The 20263-nt window shown below is 41.7% G+C and overlaps 1 protein-coding gene across 2 annotated transcripts in view; it reads left to right on the plus strand.

The window, feature by feature from the left end:
- unc5db (unc-5 netrin receptor Db) overlaps positions 1 to 20263 on the plus strand; it is a 228525-nt gene that overhangs the window by 199947 nt on the left and 8315 nt on the right. For both annotated transcript variants that reach the window (XM_028033289.1, XM_028033290.1), the window contains 4 exons: positions 1334 to 1505; positions 8422 to 8649; positions 13720 to 13869; positions 16187 to 16351. In XM_028033289.1, coding sequence (XP_027889090.1) covers positions 1334 to 1505; positions 8422 to 8649; positions 13720 to 13869; positions 16187 to 16351 — 715 coding nt within the window. The remainder of the gene's footprint in view (positions 1 to 1333; positions 1506 to 8421; positions 8650 to 13719; positions 13870 to 16186; positions 16352 to 20263) is intronic.

A 20263-nucleotide genomic window follows, 5' to 3' on the forward strand; every position in this document is an offset into this window, starting at 1 on the left:
TTGAACATTATGGATGTACTGTATAGCTATTTCTATGATGCAGGTGTTTAACAATGTCCCCTCACAAAATCAAATCAAATCAACTTAAAACAAGGATATGTTCTAAGTCCGGTGTTCTCTTGATGGCAAAATAAGGAAAATGTGGGCAGTGGTAATATAGGCTTTGAAATCCACAAATGCTGTCACAGTAAAATAATTTTTTAAAAAACACCCAAAAAATTTTTTTCAGAAGGGCACTTTTTTTTGTCCAGAGAAAAAAGGGCAGGTGCTCTGGCACCAGTATCTGTGAGGGGTTTGAGTTATACTCTAAGGCAGATTTTCACAAAGTTATGAGCATATTTCTTGTGTAGAATGCAAATGTAGGCACACAAGACTGGTAATTAATCTAGTTGTTAGATTTTAAGAATTCATATTCACAAATGTGAATATGAAATTTTAAATACATTTTTCATCTTCATCCTTTTCTTACAGTTTTGGTTGAGGACATTTAACTGTATTTATCCACAATTTCCAAGAGTACAACATTTTAAACAACATATGAATATTGTAGGTCATTGAATATTTAGAATTCGTCATAATATCAGTTTTTTTTTCCGAAAAGAAATATAAAAAGCAGATTTCAGTTTACAAAGTAACTTCATTTTCGGACACGTTTCCTGTGGTCTGATGTCTGATGGTGAGACTAAACTTTGCAGTGAGATTCCATTTGGAGGAAAGAGGTTTGAGGCGTCAACATCGTCCCTACTGTGAAGTGCGGCGGAGGCACCGTTGTATTGTGTGACTGTTTTACTGAAGGAGGATCACAAGGAAAGTACATTGTGTGAAAATGTCCAACAGCATCTTAAGACATCAGGCGGACAGTTAATGGACAATGCACCGCCAAATTAGTTTCTACAGTAAAAGCTTTGGAGTGGTCATCACAAAACATTCATCTCAGTCCCAGAGAACAGAATCCCAGCAAACTGATGTCACATACTTGCATCATACATAATTTATACAAAGGGGGCCACACAGTTTAAACATTTTTTTACCTAATACTGAGAAAATGTACCTAATTTTCTGAATTTGAAGGAATAAAAATGATCTGAAAAAAGAAAACGGAATTATTCTGGCACTAAGCAAATATGGATGATTTTGAGAATTGTATCTGAGCTAAAACAGGACAAGCTTAGTGTAGTTTAATGTCAGATGAATGTAAAACACAATTTCTTTCAGTTATTCACTTCAGCATTTACCAAGAAAGACTACACGCTTGTTTCTGATGATTTCTACGAAATCACACACACACACACAAACTAACATTGTGTGTACTTGTGTGTGTTTTCTCGGTTAGCGCCCAGACACTGGAAGGCTGTGAAATCCTCCTGGGCCCAGAGGTGACGTACGGTCCTTCAGGCCTGGATCTCTTTTGCCCCGTTGCCATGACCGTCGCCCACTGTGCAGAGGTGGATGCTGAGAACTGGAACATTCAGCTCAAGAGGAAAACCCAGGACGGCAAATGGGAGGTAAGCCGCAGGACGAACACCTGTCAAGTACATTACAGCGCGTCCGATCTGAGCCTGGCTCAGCAAATGCCACTTGGTCCGCATTGCTTATCTTTTCTTTTGTACTTCCCTTTTTCTTTGTAGCTAAATGTCAGCAGTAATAGAGGTTTGGTAGCTCAGGAGCCAGACAGGTCTGTCTGTTTACTTTGTTTGCTGAGGCTGAATATGTTGTTTGCCTCTTGGCTGCATGTGGTGTCTCCAAGTCAAAGCAACAGCGGCTTTTCTTTGAGCATCTTTATTTAAAATAACTGATTCAGAGACAGAACAACAAAAAGGTGCAATTTATCATGAAAAACTGAGTAGAAAAGGTAAAACAAAAATACAAAAACAGTGAAAATTAGACAGAAATTATTACAATTACAAGAATAATCTTAATTCTTAAATAAATGCATTTCTATAAATATTGAGATCTCTTTCTCATGTACCAGTAAGAAAGAGAAGGGAAAAGGGCTAACGTAGCAGCTAATTCTGTTAGCTTTGCATGGTGTTAACAACCTGTGCAATAATGTTGCGCATGTCTTGTGTTTAACATTTATACTTGATGTCTTGTTAAATAAGAGTAAATTATGTCAAAGGAACACCTGTAAATACATGTTGTCTATAGATTATGAGTTACCAGCCTAGCCAAGCTGGTCACCAGCTTCTGCAATGCTAACGCCAGGCTAGCCAATAACAAAGCCAGTTTGTCCATGTTAATGGCCAGCAGAGGAAATAGCAAATCCGAGCCAATCCTAGGCATGCTAGTTGTTAGCCGCTTCAAAGCTAACTCCTTCTCATTTGCCAGCACTGGTCGCTCAGTTACCAGGGCGACCTATCATTAATCAGATCAAAAGCTAGCTTCAGGATGGGTGAAGCGTCCTGCAACAAGGAAGTAGACACAGCCTAGGTGTGCAATAGTCTTAATTTTGGTGCTGATACGGCACCATAAGAAATATCTTTATCACTGTGGTCACCAAACAAAGGTTTTCCTATCATGTTTTATGTCATATTTTGCTTGTTATTCATAATTTTTTTATTCAAATGACAAAAGTTTTGTTTTTTTCCTACAACATTAAAATCAATCAATTAAAATGAGATTTCTGAATATCTGGATAAGAAAAAAGCGTATTAAATCAAATTTTAGACAATTATTCCTCCCAACACAGATCATTTAAACTGTTGCCGACCACCCTCTGCCTGGCTATCTGTAAATACGTGCTTTATAAGCCAAAAGTCACTTAGTCAGTGTGATATATGGCGAGTTATGTGCCACTCATAAAAGACTGTCGGGCTTATTTGGGCGAGTTGATTGATGCGACCTCCGATCCGCTCGGCCTCCAGAGTGTGACATAAGGCCATGTGGATGTAACACTGCTGCTCTGTCAGGAGGGAAATAAAGAAACAATTACAGCTTGTAATGGCCAGAGAGAGGCATGGCTGCTGTCAGTCTGCGAGGAGAGAATGGCAGACGGGCGTTGGGGGAGTTGGAAACAGGAACTATCGATTATTAGATCAGGAAAGGCACAACACAGCAAATTTAGGCGTAGGGCAATCACGAGCAAAATCATGGGAGTTGTTCCTCCAATGACCTTGGCTCTCTGGCCACACACAGTTGATCAAGCATTGATTTTAAACTCAAACAGAGTGGTATTGCTCTCACTTTTCTGTTTCCCGCTGCTCGTTAATGCTGCTGTTCGACAGGACACGTTGTATTTTCCTGAATTCGTCCCTTCTTTTTGTTTTTTTCCTGTCCTTTTTCCCCCCATTGGTGCTGATTGTTTCACTTGTCTGGATGAAATCCAGAGAGTTTAATCCCTGGCCCAGAGGCATAACATGCCCCGATAGCAGTTGTCGCCTCGCATTACTTGCTCGCGTTTTGGGGCAGCAACCGGCAAAATGATTACAAGACAAGTGGGAAAAGAAGATTGCCATGTTGGGATTGGGTTATAATGAAGAGAACGGTACGTCGGGGACTAATGGAAATGTAAAGATGATGTAAACCTTTGGCAAGCCCAGAATAGATCAGAATAATGAATGGTGCAGGTTAGCCGCTGGCTGTTATGGTGCTTGTCACTTCTTAAGTGTTATTTGGGTCGCTGCTGCCTACAGTCTGCATTGTTAACTTTTGTCTTCTGTCATTGGGAATATCTAAGAGCTCAAGCTGCTTCTTTATCGAGCCCCAAACAAAGACTCAACAGAACACTATTCAATTGGCAAAATTCAATTCGAAGTCCTTAATTAAAGCTGCACTATGTAACTTATACAAAAAAAAAACATATATGGTTGCTTTCTGCTACGCTACAGCTAGCACAGCCTGTTGTGAACGCTAAAGCTAGCATTCACAACAGGCAGTGGTAGTTGGAGGAGATCCATTTTTTCACAGATTATCTGTCTCATACCACACTGTCACAACATGGTGATGGTTTAATAAATACGTAAAAAAAAAAACAAAAAAAAAACTTTTCTTTTCTTTTTTTTTTAATAAAAGTTACATTCTGCACCTCTGATCCCAGTTGGGAATAAAATGTGGCAGTTTTCTTCAAATAAATTCTCATGGCAGTGAACAAGAAGGTGAGAAAACAACATTTCAACTTAGCGTAATGTGCTCCAGATGCAAAGTGTGAATATACTGTATATGTTTTGTTTTTTTAATAAAAAAAAAAATAGCTCGGAATAACCCAGATCAACGCGGATCCTCAAATGGTAGGTAGCATCAGTAAATACAGCAAAAGATAAAAAGCATGAAGAAGAAACATGTAATAATAATAATGATGATGATGATGAAAAAAAGCCAGTTTGCACCACAACAATCCTTGTTTGCTTCTCCCTTGGCTTCAGATTCATGTTTACGTAACCTTGGCTTTTACAAGCATCCTCTGTTTGCTCTTGTGTGACAAAAGGGAGGCAATTTCTTAAGATGTGCCAGAGTTCTGAGTGAGAGGAGAAAGAAAAGAACAGAGGAAATAAGAACGGAGTCAAGATTCATGTCACTTTGAGATTTCACTCTAATATTAAAAGGGCACAGAGCTCCTTGGAGCTTCTTGGTTGGAAATAATGACTCACCGTTGAGGTTTAACCTAAAGAGGCAGAGGGAGAGGGGTTTGAAGATGTATAATACCTCCAAATCCACAGCGCCATCAAAACACCCTCATTTCAGCTGTCATTAAAATGCATATGACTCACAAAAGAGACCTCAACACTCCCAGCTACGCTGCGTTGTTATTCAGCACCATCACGCAGTGTGTTACGCTGCGCTTACGAGGAAGCAGAAGGCATAAATACAAAATGCATAAACATAAAGTATTTACAGGAGTCCTAGCACCTGATTAGAATGGAGCTTGAACCAAACGGTAGCAGTTTGCGTCTCATCAGTAGAGCAGAGCAGACTGTCAGATAGGGCTGCAGCTACTGCTACTGGTTAATCTATCAGTTACTCTGAGGATTAATCAATGGATTAGATTTAGAAAATTCCACATTCTGCTGATTTTTTTTTTTTTAAGCAACACTCCAGATATGATTTTAAAAAGGGAACAACATGACATGATGTGAAGCTCAGAAAAGTTGGTTTTATATAACACTTCCACTTTAATAAAACATTTTTCACAGAATTTGAGCCAGGTGAAGCTAAAGCTGCCACTTGAAGAATTTTGAGTAGACAAATGATTTTTGTTATCATAAATACAAAAAATATAGATATATTTATTGTACAATTTTAGTTACTTATTGCTCTGGGGGTGGTGTTCTTTCAGCAAAATGGCCTCGGCGTCTCCAACCAACGATTAATGGGTTACTAAACTAGTGGTTGATCATTTCAATAACCGATTAAACGCAATTACACATAAGTAATCACAATTAATCGGATTAATTGTTTCGGCCCTATTGTCATGTTCTAGATGTTAAACTTTAATTCCCAACAGGAGCCGCCAAAACGTCTCCCCTGAATGATATGTCACCTCAAGGAACTCACCAAAGAAATAATGGTTGAAAAACGTCATTAAGTCATATTTGGTCATGTTGATGACGTTTGCAGGTGCTGGCCCATGTAAACGTAGCTGTGAACTAAAAGAGGATGTGGCGACTAACTTTGTGAACTCTCACTACCCAGCAGCAAAGATCGTATTTTGTTAAAAGTCTAAATTGTTGTGTTTTTTTTTTTAGAAGGAAAAAAAAGCAACTGTGGAATTGAACCACTCTTGTTGTACGTTGACAGTTAACGCCAGGATCACATAAACTCCTGCAGTTCTTTTGCTCTGTTTTAATCTCTTTGCCTCCTGTCATTACACCACATTGTTAAGTATAAATATCCTCCTACATTTTCTCAAAACCCTCCTCCGTTGTCTTGTTATGAGTCCACCCTGAATTGTCTACGGTCCTCCAGCTTTTGCATTTTTTTTTTTTGTGTTTCTAAAAAATGTGGTTCCCTTGGCGATCTCGAGAAAGTCAATTGTTGCCCGTCTGATCTGGATCTGCACGATGAGGCAACTGAAAATGCATCGAGTCTCTGGTCAAACAGACTGAACCACAACGAATCTCATCTTACAATTATAATAATAATAATAAAAATTAAATATAAAAAAGAAAAACACGGTTTGGAGAACATTAGTTTAGAGTCATTCGGCCTCAGATTGTGAAGCGCTGTAATCTGGCTCAAGCCGCAGTAAAACTAGGCGGGCAGGGAGCGAACATGTGCGGCTCTCCTGTCTCGCGTGACGTGACTGCTGCCGGCGTGACTTTTAATTGGCGCTTTGCCAGTTAACGTGATTATTTGCGAGTGGACACGGCTCCTCCAGCTGTGTCTTAGCGCGCCGTTTGGTCTCGCTGCTCCTCATTAAATCGTAGCTTCGCGTGAATTTCGTGGATTCCGTCTCCTTGCCAGGGAGCGGATCGGAACGCGCTGCGTGACTGAAACCGCGAGGAGGTTCTTGAAAAAAAACCACTTGAACAAATCTGATGGTGTGTGGGGAGGAATCTGAATCCTACACCCACGTTTTTCTTTCCTGGAGTATTTTACCGCCATTAAAAACCTAATTCCTTTAAGAACCGGCTTCCTCTGTCATTATTAGCTACTGTTTGAGGAATTGGTCCCTTGAGGTGTGATGTGGGAGAAAGCGAGAGTGAAGCAAAAAGCAGATTCCTTCATTGCAGTCGGAAATAATGAAGTGCTCTGCAGCTGCTCCAGTCGTCTCATAAATAAAACAGTCTGCGTTGTTTGTAATGACAACATTTTGTTCAGCTCTGTGCTAACATCACTCATGTAGGAAATGGCTTTCATGCGTTCCAGCTTCCAACCTCTCTGAGTTCATGCTGTGTGATTAAACCCACCACATGTCACCTAACTTCTGATTTGAGAGCAGCTTCACATTGTGCCAAAGTTAATTGTCTCTGTCATGATATTGATGCGGCTCCTGAGATGAATATTTCTCTCTCTACTGAAGACTAGCAGCTCTGTCTGCCTTGTGAAGCGGCTGCGGCAGCAGCGTTGTTGGTACTGAGTACTGAAGGGTGTGTTTTTTTTTTCAACTCTCATGCGAGGTTTTCAATCTCAGGCCTTGTACACACACGTAGTCAGGTCTTTATAAGAGCGCATATCTCTACCGCATCGTTTATAAATATATCATATACACGTTACGGGTTTCGGGAAAAGTTTCCATCCACATAAACCCGCGCTGATCCGCCTCTGAGCGCTGTTTTAAACACGCCGGGCCCATAGGAGGCAGTATAGCGCACAGTCAAAACCTTTGTCAGCCAATCAAATTGCTTCGAAACAACCACAATTTCCTGTTAGGGATTCAACATGGCGGTTCATTCAGAGGTTATACTCATTTTAAATAGTGTTTTAGAATATAAAGGTAATGAAGTGAAACAAGGCGATGTTTATTGGGATTCACGTCAAGGCAACTATGTGGTTATATTGGCGCATTGTTTGTCGCAGACTGCAATGCGCGAGGCCCTAAATCTCTTCTTCTTTTTTTTCCATGTACAGTACAAACACAAAGATGGAGTTTTCTCAAATATCCACTTTAGTCTAAGTTTTTTTTAAAAATAAATAAGCATTTCTAATTATATTAAACTGAGTTTTTTGTGTGGGCGAAATGCCAAAACTCATAAAAATGTTTTAGTTTTCCCATATATCCAGCTACATGTGGACCAAGCCTTCTGAAACACAATATGACTGAACTGTGTGGAAGCATATTCTACCATATTTTAAATTTGCCATAATGTGAGCTCTGCTGGAAGTCCGTCCACAAACCGTCTGAACAATGAGGTGGATGTTTGCTGTGTTGTATTATTTGTAACCTAATTTCAGTTAACCATGCAGATGCACATTCAGCCATTTTGACCCTCTGAATCCCCTTTTTGCTATTCATCACCTGCTTAATTTTATGCCTACTTTCAGTTTATTGTTGCTAAAATTAGCATACGCGTGCATAAATCTCAACCTTTTCATATAATTATGATATTTTATATGTCAAAGAAAATCTTGTGCACCCACTTCTTGGTTTTAATAAAATGAAGGTTCTTTGTTGTATACAACCCCGGCTCCAATGAAGCTGGGAAGTTGTGCAAAACATAAACAAAAAAACAAGATACTATGACTTGCAAATCCTTTTCAACCTTTATCCAGTTGAATTCACTACAAAAAAAAAAAAGATATTCAATGTTGAAATGTTAACCTTTGTTGTGGTTTTCAAGCATTCACTCATTTGGAATTTGTCTAAAACACGTTCCTAAAGGTTTTGGGGGGAAAAAACGTACATGTGTTGAAGCTCTCTGGTGTCATTTTCATTTTAGGTTGTTCACTTAACTGAGCATTCGGAAGTTAAAAATGTCCAACATGTTCGTATTTGTCTTCAGGTCTGCAGCCCGTCATGCGTGTTCTCTTTGTTTTCCTTGGCAGGAAGTGATGTCAGTGGAAGAGGAGTCCGCTTCCTGTTACTGCCTGATGGATTCGAGCAGCTGCCACCTGCTGCTGGACCAGCCGGGCTCGTACGCGCTGGTGGGCGAGCCGCTGACGCAGGCGGCCGTGAAGAGGCTGAAGCTGGCCGTGTTTGGGAGCGTGGAGGCGAGCGCCCTGAACTACAGCCTGCGGGTGTACTGTGTGGACGACACGCCGCACGCCTTTCAGGTGGGGATGTTAACGCCAGCATCACTTTGTGCTGCTGTACCAACAAAGGCTGAACTGGGCACAGAATTTGGGAGTAAGATTTGTTTCGTTGTAGCTTTTCTTGGCTGTGGGTGGGTTGCATTTTCCTTAATAATTACACTCTGTTGTTGAAACAAACAGTCATTGTTCCCTAGTGGCTGAAAACTGGAACTTTTCTGCCTTTTTCTTCAGAAAGCAGGTTTAACATACTCTGAACAGAAGGCAGATACTCTGAGTAAACTTACTTGGCTCTGTGATTGTCAGGGTTTTTCAGAACAAGGTAGCTCAACTCTGAGTCCAGTTAGCTGAGCTCCGCCTTCGAGACGAAGCTCCTCGAAGGCTTCGTCTCGAAGCTAGGAAGCTTCCTAGCCGCACAGAACACTCCTGCTACTTCCTCACTCGGCTCCTTCAGACTAGCCAGCAGCAATTAGCAAACACCTGGTGCACTTCTGCTGAGACGTGTACAAGCTACTTCTCAGAGCAATGCTGGTAGAAATGTTGTTAAAGGAGCCATGTTGGGATGACTTCCGTAAAGCAGAGTTTCAGAAAGAACAGAAGTTTTTAAATAGACAGATCCAATTTTAGTTTGTTAAATTGAAATTGGATCTCTATATATAGATTTTAATAACACCTGAAGTTACCATAGTTACTTGATTAGGCTATAATATGGCACAACATACTTGGAATACACATAATACCGCCCCTTTAACTAATTAGATGTGGTTGTATTAAATTACAGGACTTTCACTGGAAATACATAAATTTTTTTGTGTGTTTTTCATCCAAGAATGGTTAACTCATCAGAGAGAAATGAGAAGCTGCAGCCTTTCTTCAAATAAGCCATCAGAGCTTTGCTTTATTTCCGGAGTCTTTGTCAAAAGCAGCAGGATGCACAGATGCACTCGAACGACCGGGAGAGGCTCGGCCTACATTCAGAGGGCACATCTTGTGCGGTTGTTGGCTTGTTTCTGCGAGGGAGCAGGGGCCACAGAGAGCGACGCCATGTGAGCCAAAACAAGACGACTGCGTTGTGAGGACTCTGACACAGCGCTGACGGATGCTCTGCATGTGCTTGTAATAGTCTGAGGCAAAGACTGCCACAGTCTTTCAAATGTTAATCTTCTTTCTTTTTCTTTTGTTTTACCTTGATTGACCGGATCTTCCCTTAGCAAGCAACCGTACAATGCTTTTTGAGAAATGAGATGTTGTCAACGAACCTGAAGGAAATCAGGTTCGTTGATTCCACCCGTGGCTCCCCTGAGAGGAGGTGAGGCGATCAGGAACGAGCCGGTGGCTGACTCCCGGCCGCTCCTGCGTCGCGTTGCAGGACGTCGGCAGCAGCTTGGCTGTAAGACGCGCCCTGGGTTGGCTTTATGGGTTTGCAGCCTGCCAGACGTTTCGGTCGTCCCTCGGGCTTTCCTTCCTGTTAACGGCGCGTCTCTGTTGCATGTTTTCCAGAGCTGCAGGACAAAATCAGCCACAGAGCAGATTCAGAAGACATTTGTGGACGTGCAACAGTTCACCATGTCACTGGTTTAGTTATTTTCATACTTTGGTTCATTTTTAGGTGCAGAATTCCACAAGGTCAAAGTATTGTGTTATGATTCTGATTCTTTGGTAATCAGTCAACAGAAGATACAATTTTCATGAAATGGATTCACTTATTGTTGAACAACCAATTGAACAACTGAGTTTTCTCCCAACTTTTGCTGTCGCCATTTTGCGGATTGTGGACTACAGTAATTTGACGACGGTTGAACTGCTTGTGTAGGGGAAAAAAAGATCAATTTCACATCAGTTTGAAAGACTAATAAATAGATTAATAAACACAAAAACAAAGGATATTATATTTCTAATTTAAGTGTGTCCTAATTAGGTTTATAAATGCACAATATAGTTCCAATTAGTTATACATTTTCCCCATTAATTGCAGTTTTTATTTATTTCAGTTAACAAAAATGTTTTCTCAATTTCAGTTTTTGTTATTTCTGACTATAAACACCTTGATTCAGTGTGCATTTTCAAAATAGTATCAACATTACAATTTTTTTCACATATTGATGAATTTAAGAAACAGGTTTTTTTTTAAGTATCAAGCAGCATTAATCAGAAGCGTTTGATTTCTTAACAAATTACATCCCAACCCCTTAAAACAAGACACCGTGTCTCCAAGGGGCCGTTTCACAGAAACCGGTTTGCGAGGACGACTTGGATGCAAATTGCCAGCGAACCGTTTCCCAGATGACTTAAACTGGCAGTTTGCAGAAAAACTTCCACTGACCTTCGTCTGCGCTCATGCACGGAGCAGGAGACTGCCTTCTCTAAATGAGATGCTTTTTAAGTGCCAAAATAAACAGTAAGTTGCTGCTTGACTGTTTAAAATTTAAATTAATTAACAGGCCTTGCCAGCTGGAATATAATGCCTTAAATTAGATTATTTAGTGGTAGTGTTTGTACAGCTTTATAAATTTAAAATATGTCTCAAATTAGAGTTTTATATATATATATATATTATTTCATTGAGACCAAAGCATCAGACTGAAGACTTTTATCATCCAGTTTTTGGTAGAAAGAGAGAGAAAAGAGAAAAATGGTATATCATGAAAATGGAAATTATTGAGATTTTTTTATTATTATTTGTCATGCCATACATTGATTTTTTTGCAGCAAACCAAGTTGGAAATGTCCAGGCTTCCCAAAGAGATCAGTCCATAAGCATGTGATTATGAAAAAAGGCGACATTTAATCCAAACTCCAAATCTGTTATTTCAAAAATGCAGCTTGCTACACGCTATAAACCAGCAACACACACTCAGTCCTACCGAAACATCACGAGACTAGACTGGACACACACCTTTGACCTAAGCCGTGCTAATGTCAGTGGAGGACACACGCTGGCATTATTTGTAGTTCCAAAGCCAAGTCCCATTACCAGTTGTAACCGCCGGATTAATAACGGAGGATATTCTCATCTATTTATGCAGCTGATATCCTCCAGCGGACAGCCCAAAGCAGCCCCCAGTAATTGTGTTGACGTTTAAGAGCCACGCTGCAAAATAAATTCATTATCAAATCATATCCGTGCCTATTGTGAGATCTCATTTTGTGAAAATAAATAAAACAAAAAAAACAAACATGAATCCTAAACTGGCAATATTGCTGATAACATTTTAAAGGGGAAAGATATTACTGCCGTTCTGCTGATTTTCTCCTGTAAGCCTGTGTTTATTGGGCTAAATTTTGCACATTTTCTTGAATGAATAATGTATGAAGCTCCCAGCGTGGGTTTGCTTTGGTCCACAGCAGAAAAGGCTGATCTATGAAGGCTGGAATAAAATCCTTCACTTATTATGACACAGACATCCATGAATTGGTCCCAGATCATAGGCTGCTATTGGACATGGTGGACGGCTCCAGATTTTTTCTTTTTCTTCATACTATGGAGACTCATCTTGATACAGAAAATGAGCTCAAGGCAGTTTGAAGGTCAGATTTATTTTTCTAGCCTTTGTAAGCACACAGGACCATGTCTACAGTTGTGAAAATTGAATGGAGGCTTACACACGAGTCACATGCAATTGACCAAACGATACATCTAGAAATGTTTACTAGCTGCAGAACCAGATCAGGTTTCTGCTGATGTTCAAACAGGTTTGACTCTTGTTTCTGTTTCACTTACCGCATTTTGAAAGGCAGCAGTGTCTGACCCTTTTAGAACAAAAAATTAAAACATGTTGCTTGTTTGAGAAGCTTAAACTCTGATCAATGAGTCAGACAGATGTACAAATCTCCTATTATGTATTATGTGAAAGCTTTCCATCATGTTATGATGTTATCCCTTCATCGGAAAAACACCTGGAATGTTGCGTTTATTCTGTGGTGCATGTGTGAGAAATCCTTCAATCTCCATAGCAACCGTACCTCCCCTGCCACTTCCCCACTCTGCTCCTTCAGACTAGACAGAAGCAATTAGCAAACACTGCATCTGCTGACCTCGTTACTCGTTGTGATTACTTCCTGTGTTTTTGAAAGAGCAGGAGTTTTTAAAGAGACAGAGACCCAATTTCAAGATGTTATCAGCCAACCATTAAATGCTAAACCTAAAGCTAGCATCTGCTATCACAAACTAAAGGGTGATTTTTGCATTTTTTAGGGAATTAAAATCTAAAATAAAGTCTAAAATACCTGAATTCATAAAGAGTTTTTCTAAAACACAACTTGAGAATAGTCATGAATTTGAAATCTTTCCGAATCTCATTAACATCTTATCTCCCTGCTGTAAACTCAGTATCGAGTGCTCTCTCGTCATGTGAGCTCAGTGTAGACGTAGACCTTCAGGAAAGACGGAAAGTTGCACGTTGCTTTTTACGGTAATCTATCTAAATGGTGATGTAAGCGTAAACTGTGCTACTTGGTAGTAAAAGCCAAACGATACTGTGTTCCTTCAGCAGTTGTGGTCAGGCAGGCAGGCGGATGCCAAAACGTTCATGCCGGGAACACTGGGCAGCGATGACGGATGAATACCTGCGAGCCACAATCAAAGTGCTCTTTCATCGTCTCAAATTCAATTTGGGGGAGGAGGAGGATGGACACCTTCTACCACGCTTCCACTCCTCCCCCCACACACACTCCCAGAAAACACACCAATCACCAATCAGCTCCAGTCTGTCATGTCGCCGCCGTAAATGGGATGCTAATGAGGGAACGCAACTTGTAGGATTTGTTCGGCGGAGACTTGGATGTCACTTCATGTCGGCCTGCTTCTGTGTTAATATTTGCTGTGAGTCAATTAGCGGATGTGACAGACGAAAGGATTAGCAACAGGTGTTGGTGCTGATATGCAAAGTAAGTGTACCTTCAAAGGGAAAGAGGATTCTGGGTTTTCTGACTGACTCTAGTTTCTTTAGTTTGGCCAGTCACAGCTTCCTCTCCGTTTCCTTCCTGTTTTCCTCTAGTTGTTGTTTCTCTTCCTTTCCTTTCAGCTTCATTTCCATGCTCTCCTCTCTTGTCCACCATTTCTTCACACTGTGCGTTGCGTCCTCTCGTCCTCAGGGAGTGGTGGCCGCCGAGACGTCCAGAGGGGGTCAGCTCCTTGAGGAGCCAAAGACGTTGCCTTTCAGAGCGAACACCTTCAGCCTCCAGGTGTCGATCCAGGACGTCCCCCAGTTCCTGTGGAGCATCAAACCCTTTACCACATGTCAGGTAACCCACTGCCGAGGCATCTGTGTCACTCCGGAGGCAAACAGCTCATCAGCACGCTGTTTCCACTCCTCCTGGGTTCACTCATGAGTCAGACAGTGTGAGCAGCTCTCGCTTTTCCACCGGTGAAGTCGGAAGATTCCAGTGAACTCTAAACCTGTGAGCCGTTCTCTGGGCCTCTGCAGCATAGTAACAGGCTCTGGTCACTCCATGGTCACAGTCCTGTCCTCCAGCGCCGGCATCCTGCAACCTTCACATGGGTCCCTGGACCTATAATGTGGAATTAAATGTCTAAACTGCCTCACTAGCATGGAGTCACGCTCTATAGAGCCCTGATAATGAGCTGATATTGGAGCCAGGTGTGCTGAGGCACAGAGAGACTCTGACCGTTGCAGGAGACCGGCCCCTTCAGGACTTTAGGTTGAGAGAGCTGGACTGCCTTACATCTGCTGCATAAATCCTACGTATGCGATTTGTTCTATTGCTTCTTCTACTGTGTGGTGCTGTTCCCCTGGTTTCAACGTTTTGATATTATTAGGGATGAAACGATTAATCAGATGAAGGGGAATCGGTACTTAATTGATTCGTTTGTTTAGGTTTTTATTCATATACTTTATTGTATTTTCTGCCAATTTTCTAAGTGTTTTTAGTAGTTTTTACCAAGTTTCATCAAATTTTTTGTTGTATAATTTATTTCCTTGCATTGTTTCATATTTGGGTACTGTATTATGTTTATATGATGTAAAGCACTTTGAACTGCCTCGTTGATAAAATGTTCTATGCTGATAAACTTGACTTGCTAAAGGCCCTGACAGCTCATACACACATCCTGTATGAAGAAACGTAATATCCTCCATCCACCCTGCATCTTGGAAATGGAACAAGCCCAAAAGAATCTCATTGAAACGTCTCCGGGTCGGTTCAAGCTCTGCGTGTTTTCGGTCAAAAAGCTTGCTTTGCTGCTGAACACGGGTCGACACACAGCAGCTCACATAGCCACAGCTTTAGCTCGTCAACAAAGAGCGCGCAGCATTCTGACTCGTTTCATTCTTCCCGTTCTTTCAAACGGTTTGTGTCTCTAATGTCAGACTCGTCGTCTTTCCGTTTCCCTCCTGCAGAGAGCGTGAACAGAAGATGTGATTAATCGCGTTCGGTTTGCCTGCAGGAGCATTAAGATGCGAACCGAGGTAGAAGGAGCACGGTCTGCTGAATTCTGTTGTGCTTTTTGTTGCAGCTCAGATACTCTCCCTCGACTCCCCTAAAACTCCTCCCTGTATGTTTCTGTTGCTTTAGGATCTGAAGACAGAGCCACCTTATTTACGCCCGGGAAACGCCAGGCGCGCCGAGCGAGCCGCTTTACGTGGAGCAGGTGCAGAATAACGGCCGTCGTAGATCAAGTCAGCTTTTTAGTATCAGGCAGCGTCCGAGGCTTCCACGCCTGCAGCCTTTCTTCTTCCTGATCTGCGGCTGCATTATCAGCTGCAGCAGGCTGCATGGTTCCCGGTGCTCACAAAGGTCGTCACCTTCAGGGTCTAGGTGTGGCTGAGATCAACATGATCAACATGTTTTTTTATTCATCCTTCCAAGTCTGGTTAGCCGAGATGCAACAAGAAACTACACTGTGTGTTGTCGGGGTTTTATGTGATAGATCAGCACATAATAGTGAAAAGGAGGGAAACTGATGCATGGTTTCATATTTTTTCAACAACAACAAAAAAAATTCAAAAGTGTGTGGTAGGCCTTAGCACTCAGCCTTTGTGATCCTTCTTTGACAAATTTTTTTTTTCATTTTGTATCATTTTAAATTATGGAGTTCAACTGGAATTTCTGTTTCACAACACCACCACACAGTGCCAGATTGTAGATATTTCAAAATAAGTGAATAAAACGAGTGCAAAAACACTGCATGTTATTAAAATGTACAGGTTTTGTGCTTTTCTGCCACACAATTACAACTATTTTTAATTTGAACACTAAAAACCCGTCAAACTAAAAACGTCAGTCTAAATTTAAAAAATAAGCCCAGAATCAAATTTTTCAAGTCTGATATGTTCCAGTTAAAACGTTCACTGGATATAAACTGGATGTCCAGGACTGCTGGACCTTTCTCTGCTTGACGCTCTCTGCTTATCCAAATCCTGAAAACCACTTCCTGTGTGTTTCTTCAGTCATTTCCTCACGACAGCACGTCAAGCGCTGGGCGGGCGGAGACTTCAGAGCCCGAATTTCACCTGCCGACCGGGAACTTCTCGTGAAACAAATCTGTCGTTTCTTTTGGAGCCGCCGACGATAATGTTCCCCCTCCGCTTTTGTTTCCCAGGAATTCTCCTTCCCTCAAGTGTGGTGCAGCAACCAGCAGCCCCTGCACTGTGCCTTCCAGCTGGAGAGATACAGCCCCGCCGCCGCCCAGCTCTCCTGCAAAATCAGCGTGCGACAGGTCAAAGGTCACGAACAGATCCTGCAGGTCTACACGGCCGTGGCCGAGGTGAGGCAGCGCAGCTTCCCCGCTCTTCCTTTGTGTAACATTCCAGGAGAATGAGGTGGTGGAGGTGAGAGAAAGGGTGGAGGGCAGCTCTCCTGAGCATGCTCTGTGTGTATTAATAGAGCGACCAGGACGCTCCCGCCTGCCTCTCTCCGCAGATTTATGTCGAGCCTCCGCTGTTCTCCCCGCCGTACACACAGGGTAACTGTGTGTTTTGTAACCTTTATTTGCCCAGAGAGACGTGTGTTCCTGCAAATAGCCTTCTGTGCATTCACACACGCTCGCACACACACACACAGCCGTCAGCGGCTGAGCAGCTCCAGTGGAGCGGCGAGGAGCTGCGCCTCCTCACTCAAGAGCACCTTGACGGCGGTCGGGCTGTCGAGGCCCGTCCTCCCTCCAGGCCGCACGCCGCCGTAATAAAACACAAACCCATGCACAGGAGAAATGTTATTTACAATTACTGTTTACACTTCAATTTAATTCCTCCCCGGTGATTAGCCGAGCTCCGTAAAAGCGGCGGTTTACAGGCGCCGCGTCGAGACTTCTCGGTTCTGATTCACCTCAGCCTGCCTCCAAGAACCTTCACCGCATTACAATGAGAGAGAGAAAAAAACACAAACGGACGTGTGTTTTTGTCCACCGCTCTTATGCAAATATTGGAAAGTTTGGTGCATGAAGATCAACAGCTGGAGGGAGTAATTATCCAGTCAGGTCCAATTAAAGCCAACTGGAAGCAGAGGACGCCTTGAGTATGCATAATTAATAGAGCTCCAGTCATGAAAACATGGTGGCTGGCTTTTAGTCCCCCGATGTGAGGAATGCAACGTAGTTTACCCACAAGAGCTGCTCAACATGTCAGTATCTCCCACTGCCAGCAGGGGGGGTCATTTTGGTAACCAGGTAGAACCACTTCAACCATAACAAATATAAAAGAGTCGACATGTTGTGACAGAACCAGGGCCAATGTAGATAGGAGAAGGAAATGCAGAAATGTTTAGATTAATCTCAGAAAAGTCCAAATAGTTTTACTTTTCAAACTCAGAAATTTTCTTGTTTTTTCTAGAAAATTCCTGCATTTTCTCTTCTATGTATCGTAGCCTTAATAAGCCGTCATAGCATGTTTTATTGTTTTACTACAGATAAAAAGAATGACTTCACCACTCAGAAAAATGTCTGGTAGTTTTGTTTTACCATAAAATAATGTAAAAAATTCTTTTTTTTAAAAAAGGTGTACATATAGAATGCATACGCACACCTTTTGGTCAGTGGTCCTACACCGAAAAAAGAGAACGCAACTCCGATTTTAAAAAGAAACTATCAATTAGTAACAAGTAATAAAATTAAATTGATCCAAACTCAATTTGGATCAATTAATAAACTTAATTTATTAATAAATAAACTTAATAAACTTAATTTGTTAAATTGTTGAGAAGAGCAAAGAGAAATTAATGTAAGTTTCATTCAATTATTTGCGACTAGTAGACATACTTTTTTTTAAAGTTGGAGCTGTGTTTTCTGTTTTTCAGTGTAAACTGACAGACAAAAAATTTATTTTCCCGCTAAAACTTATAACAAAGCAGGCTATACAGTAGCTGTACAGTAGTTCATCATCATATCATGCAAATATCAAAACAGACCAATCAAACAGGAAGACGAGAAAAGTTGGCGACCAAGTGGTTTCCGTCACTGCAACACGTCTAACACAGGAACACCGCTGTCAGCAGCGTAAGCACTGCAGCTTCATGCATATCTGGGGTTTTATTTTCTGCACACTTGATGTTTTAAAACATCATTAGTTGGAATTTTCAACTTTTTATCTCCCATTAAGAATGTTCTGTCTGGTGAATATTTAGACTTTTTAAAGTACTTCTCCAAGGCCAAGTCTGTAGGGGAAACACTGAAAACCAACATCCGGATGTCTAAAAAAATAATTTTTGTATTAACGCCTCTCCATTTGTAGCTCATAATCTAGTCTAAGCAACCCAAAGTTCTTCACACATTTGCCCACTGATGGTGGTGAGCTACAATGTAGTTACAGTCTGACAGAAGCGAGGTTGCCATGCCACCAGACCACCATAAAAAAAAAACCTAAAGACAATAATCTTATAAAGTGTAACATAACTTTTATTGACACTTGGTAATAGCCAAGGTTCCAAATATGTTTCAAATCTAGTTTCTGAGACTGAGCAGAGAGCCTGTCCTGGCTCTGGGAGGGAAACTGTCGGTTCGCTGAACTTCCAGCAGCTGAGTGACGTTCTGCTGTCGCCAGCGAGGCACAAGCATCTCTGACAGCGTCGCCTTCCAGCCGCCGGCCTGACTGGAGCGGCTGCTTGTTACGACGCTCCGACCACAACGACTCCTCCGCCTGTCAGCATCTCCGGCGGCGCACGTCACCACGTCCCGGGTCCGTCAACAGCTCTGTCCACATTAATCCCACCGCAGGCCGAGTCTGGAGGACATTCCAACAAAGCAGCAACAAAGAAACAGGACTAACACAGGATCCGCCTGGCTTCCAGCCACTTCCAGCTCATGATTTATACATTTCACAGCAAGAAAAAGTTGGGCTTTCTGGTGGAAAAGAAGAAGTCAAACTGCTTTCAAGAGTTGCTGGCAAGTCAGCAATGCAGTCTTGTTGTTCTAGTTGGAGAGTTTCCTCCTCCTCCGCTTTCTTTTTCTTCTTCCCCCTGGAGATTACGTTTAAGAAGAAAACAAAACGGTACCATCTGCTTGTCTCGTGTGACCGTGTTTCTGCAAACTAGATGTTCCTGCTAAATGTTTCACAGCCATGAAGTTCTGTTTTACTTTCAACCAGCGGCTTACACCGAGAGAAAACCGTTCATCTGGGAATTCAGCTGACTTCCACTTCCTTTACAGAGTTTTTTTTTTTTTTTTAATCCACTCTGTTCATTTTAGGCTTTTAATGATTTATTTCAACTGGTATTGATTTTAAAGTGGAACACTTAAACAAAATCCACCTCACAAGAATTTTTGGAACAACTGGGTCTGTAAATGCTGGGAAAGTTCAGGTTAACAGCGGACCCTCGTTTAAGAACCTCAGCTGTCCGCGAAAGGCTCCCCTCAAAAACTGAATCTCTCTTTAAGAATTCAAACATCAAATCTACTTTAATATACATCAACACACAGAGTGGAGCTGCCACGGCGGACGATGTCTTCAGGCTTCTGCTGTGTTAAGTAGCGTTGCACCCAGGAAGTTCAGCTTTCCCAGCTGCATTTCCTCCTGAATATTTCAGAAAAATCCTTGAATAGGCAAATTTTTCATGAATAATTTGTAGTGCAAAGTTGTTGTGTTGCAAAGGAAAAGAATCTGCAAATAGGTGAATCCTGAATACTGAGCCCTGAAAAGCTGAGGGTCCACTGCACTGCAAAAGAGAATGGAGCTCCAACTTTTAAAAAAAAAGCGTAAATTAGACTACATTTGTCACATGTAGTCGAATTAAGTTTGTCAAACTTACTTTACTTACATATGTTTAAAGGGGCAGTATTATGTAAAATCGAGTTTTTTGAGCTTTATGTCTTGTTATAATGTTATTCACTTGTCAAAAACATACCCAGAGTGTTGCCCTTATTCGTTTATGGGGGGCATAAAAGAATGCCCTCCATAATGGCAACCGCCTGGTTTGACCTATAGCTCCTCCTCTTGTGAGCTGTAGTTTCCAAGCCTCCGCCTCCCAGAACACCCGTCTCCTTTGACTCCCACATTCAGCTCCTTCAGACTAGCCAGCAGCAATTAGCAAACAGCTGGTGGAACTGCTCATCTGCTGAGCTCATTATTTCTCAGAGCTAGTATAAATAGGGTCATAGGGTTAACAGGGGAACCATGTTGTGACAACTTCCTGAAGAGCAGGACCTTCTTAAAGAGACAGAGTTCCAATTTTAATTTGTTAAATTATA

This window comes from Xiphophorus couchianus, chromosome 12 (assembly GCF_001444195.1).
Source record: "Xiphophorus couchianus chromosome 12, X_couchianus-1.0, whole genome shotgun sequence".
Classification (NCBI taxonomy): Eukaryota; Metazoa; Chordata; class Actinopteri; order Cyprinodontiformes; family Poeciliidae; genus Xiphophorus; species Xiphophorus couchianus.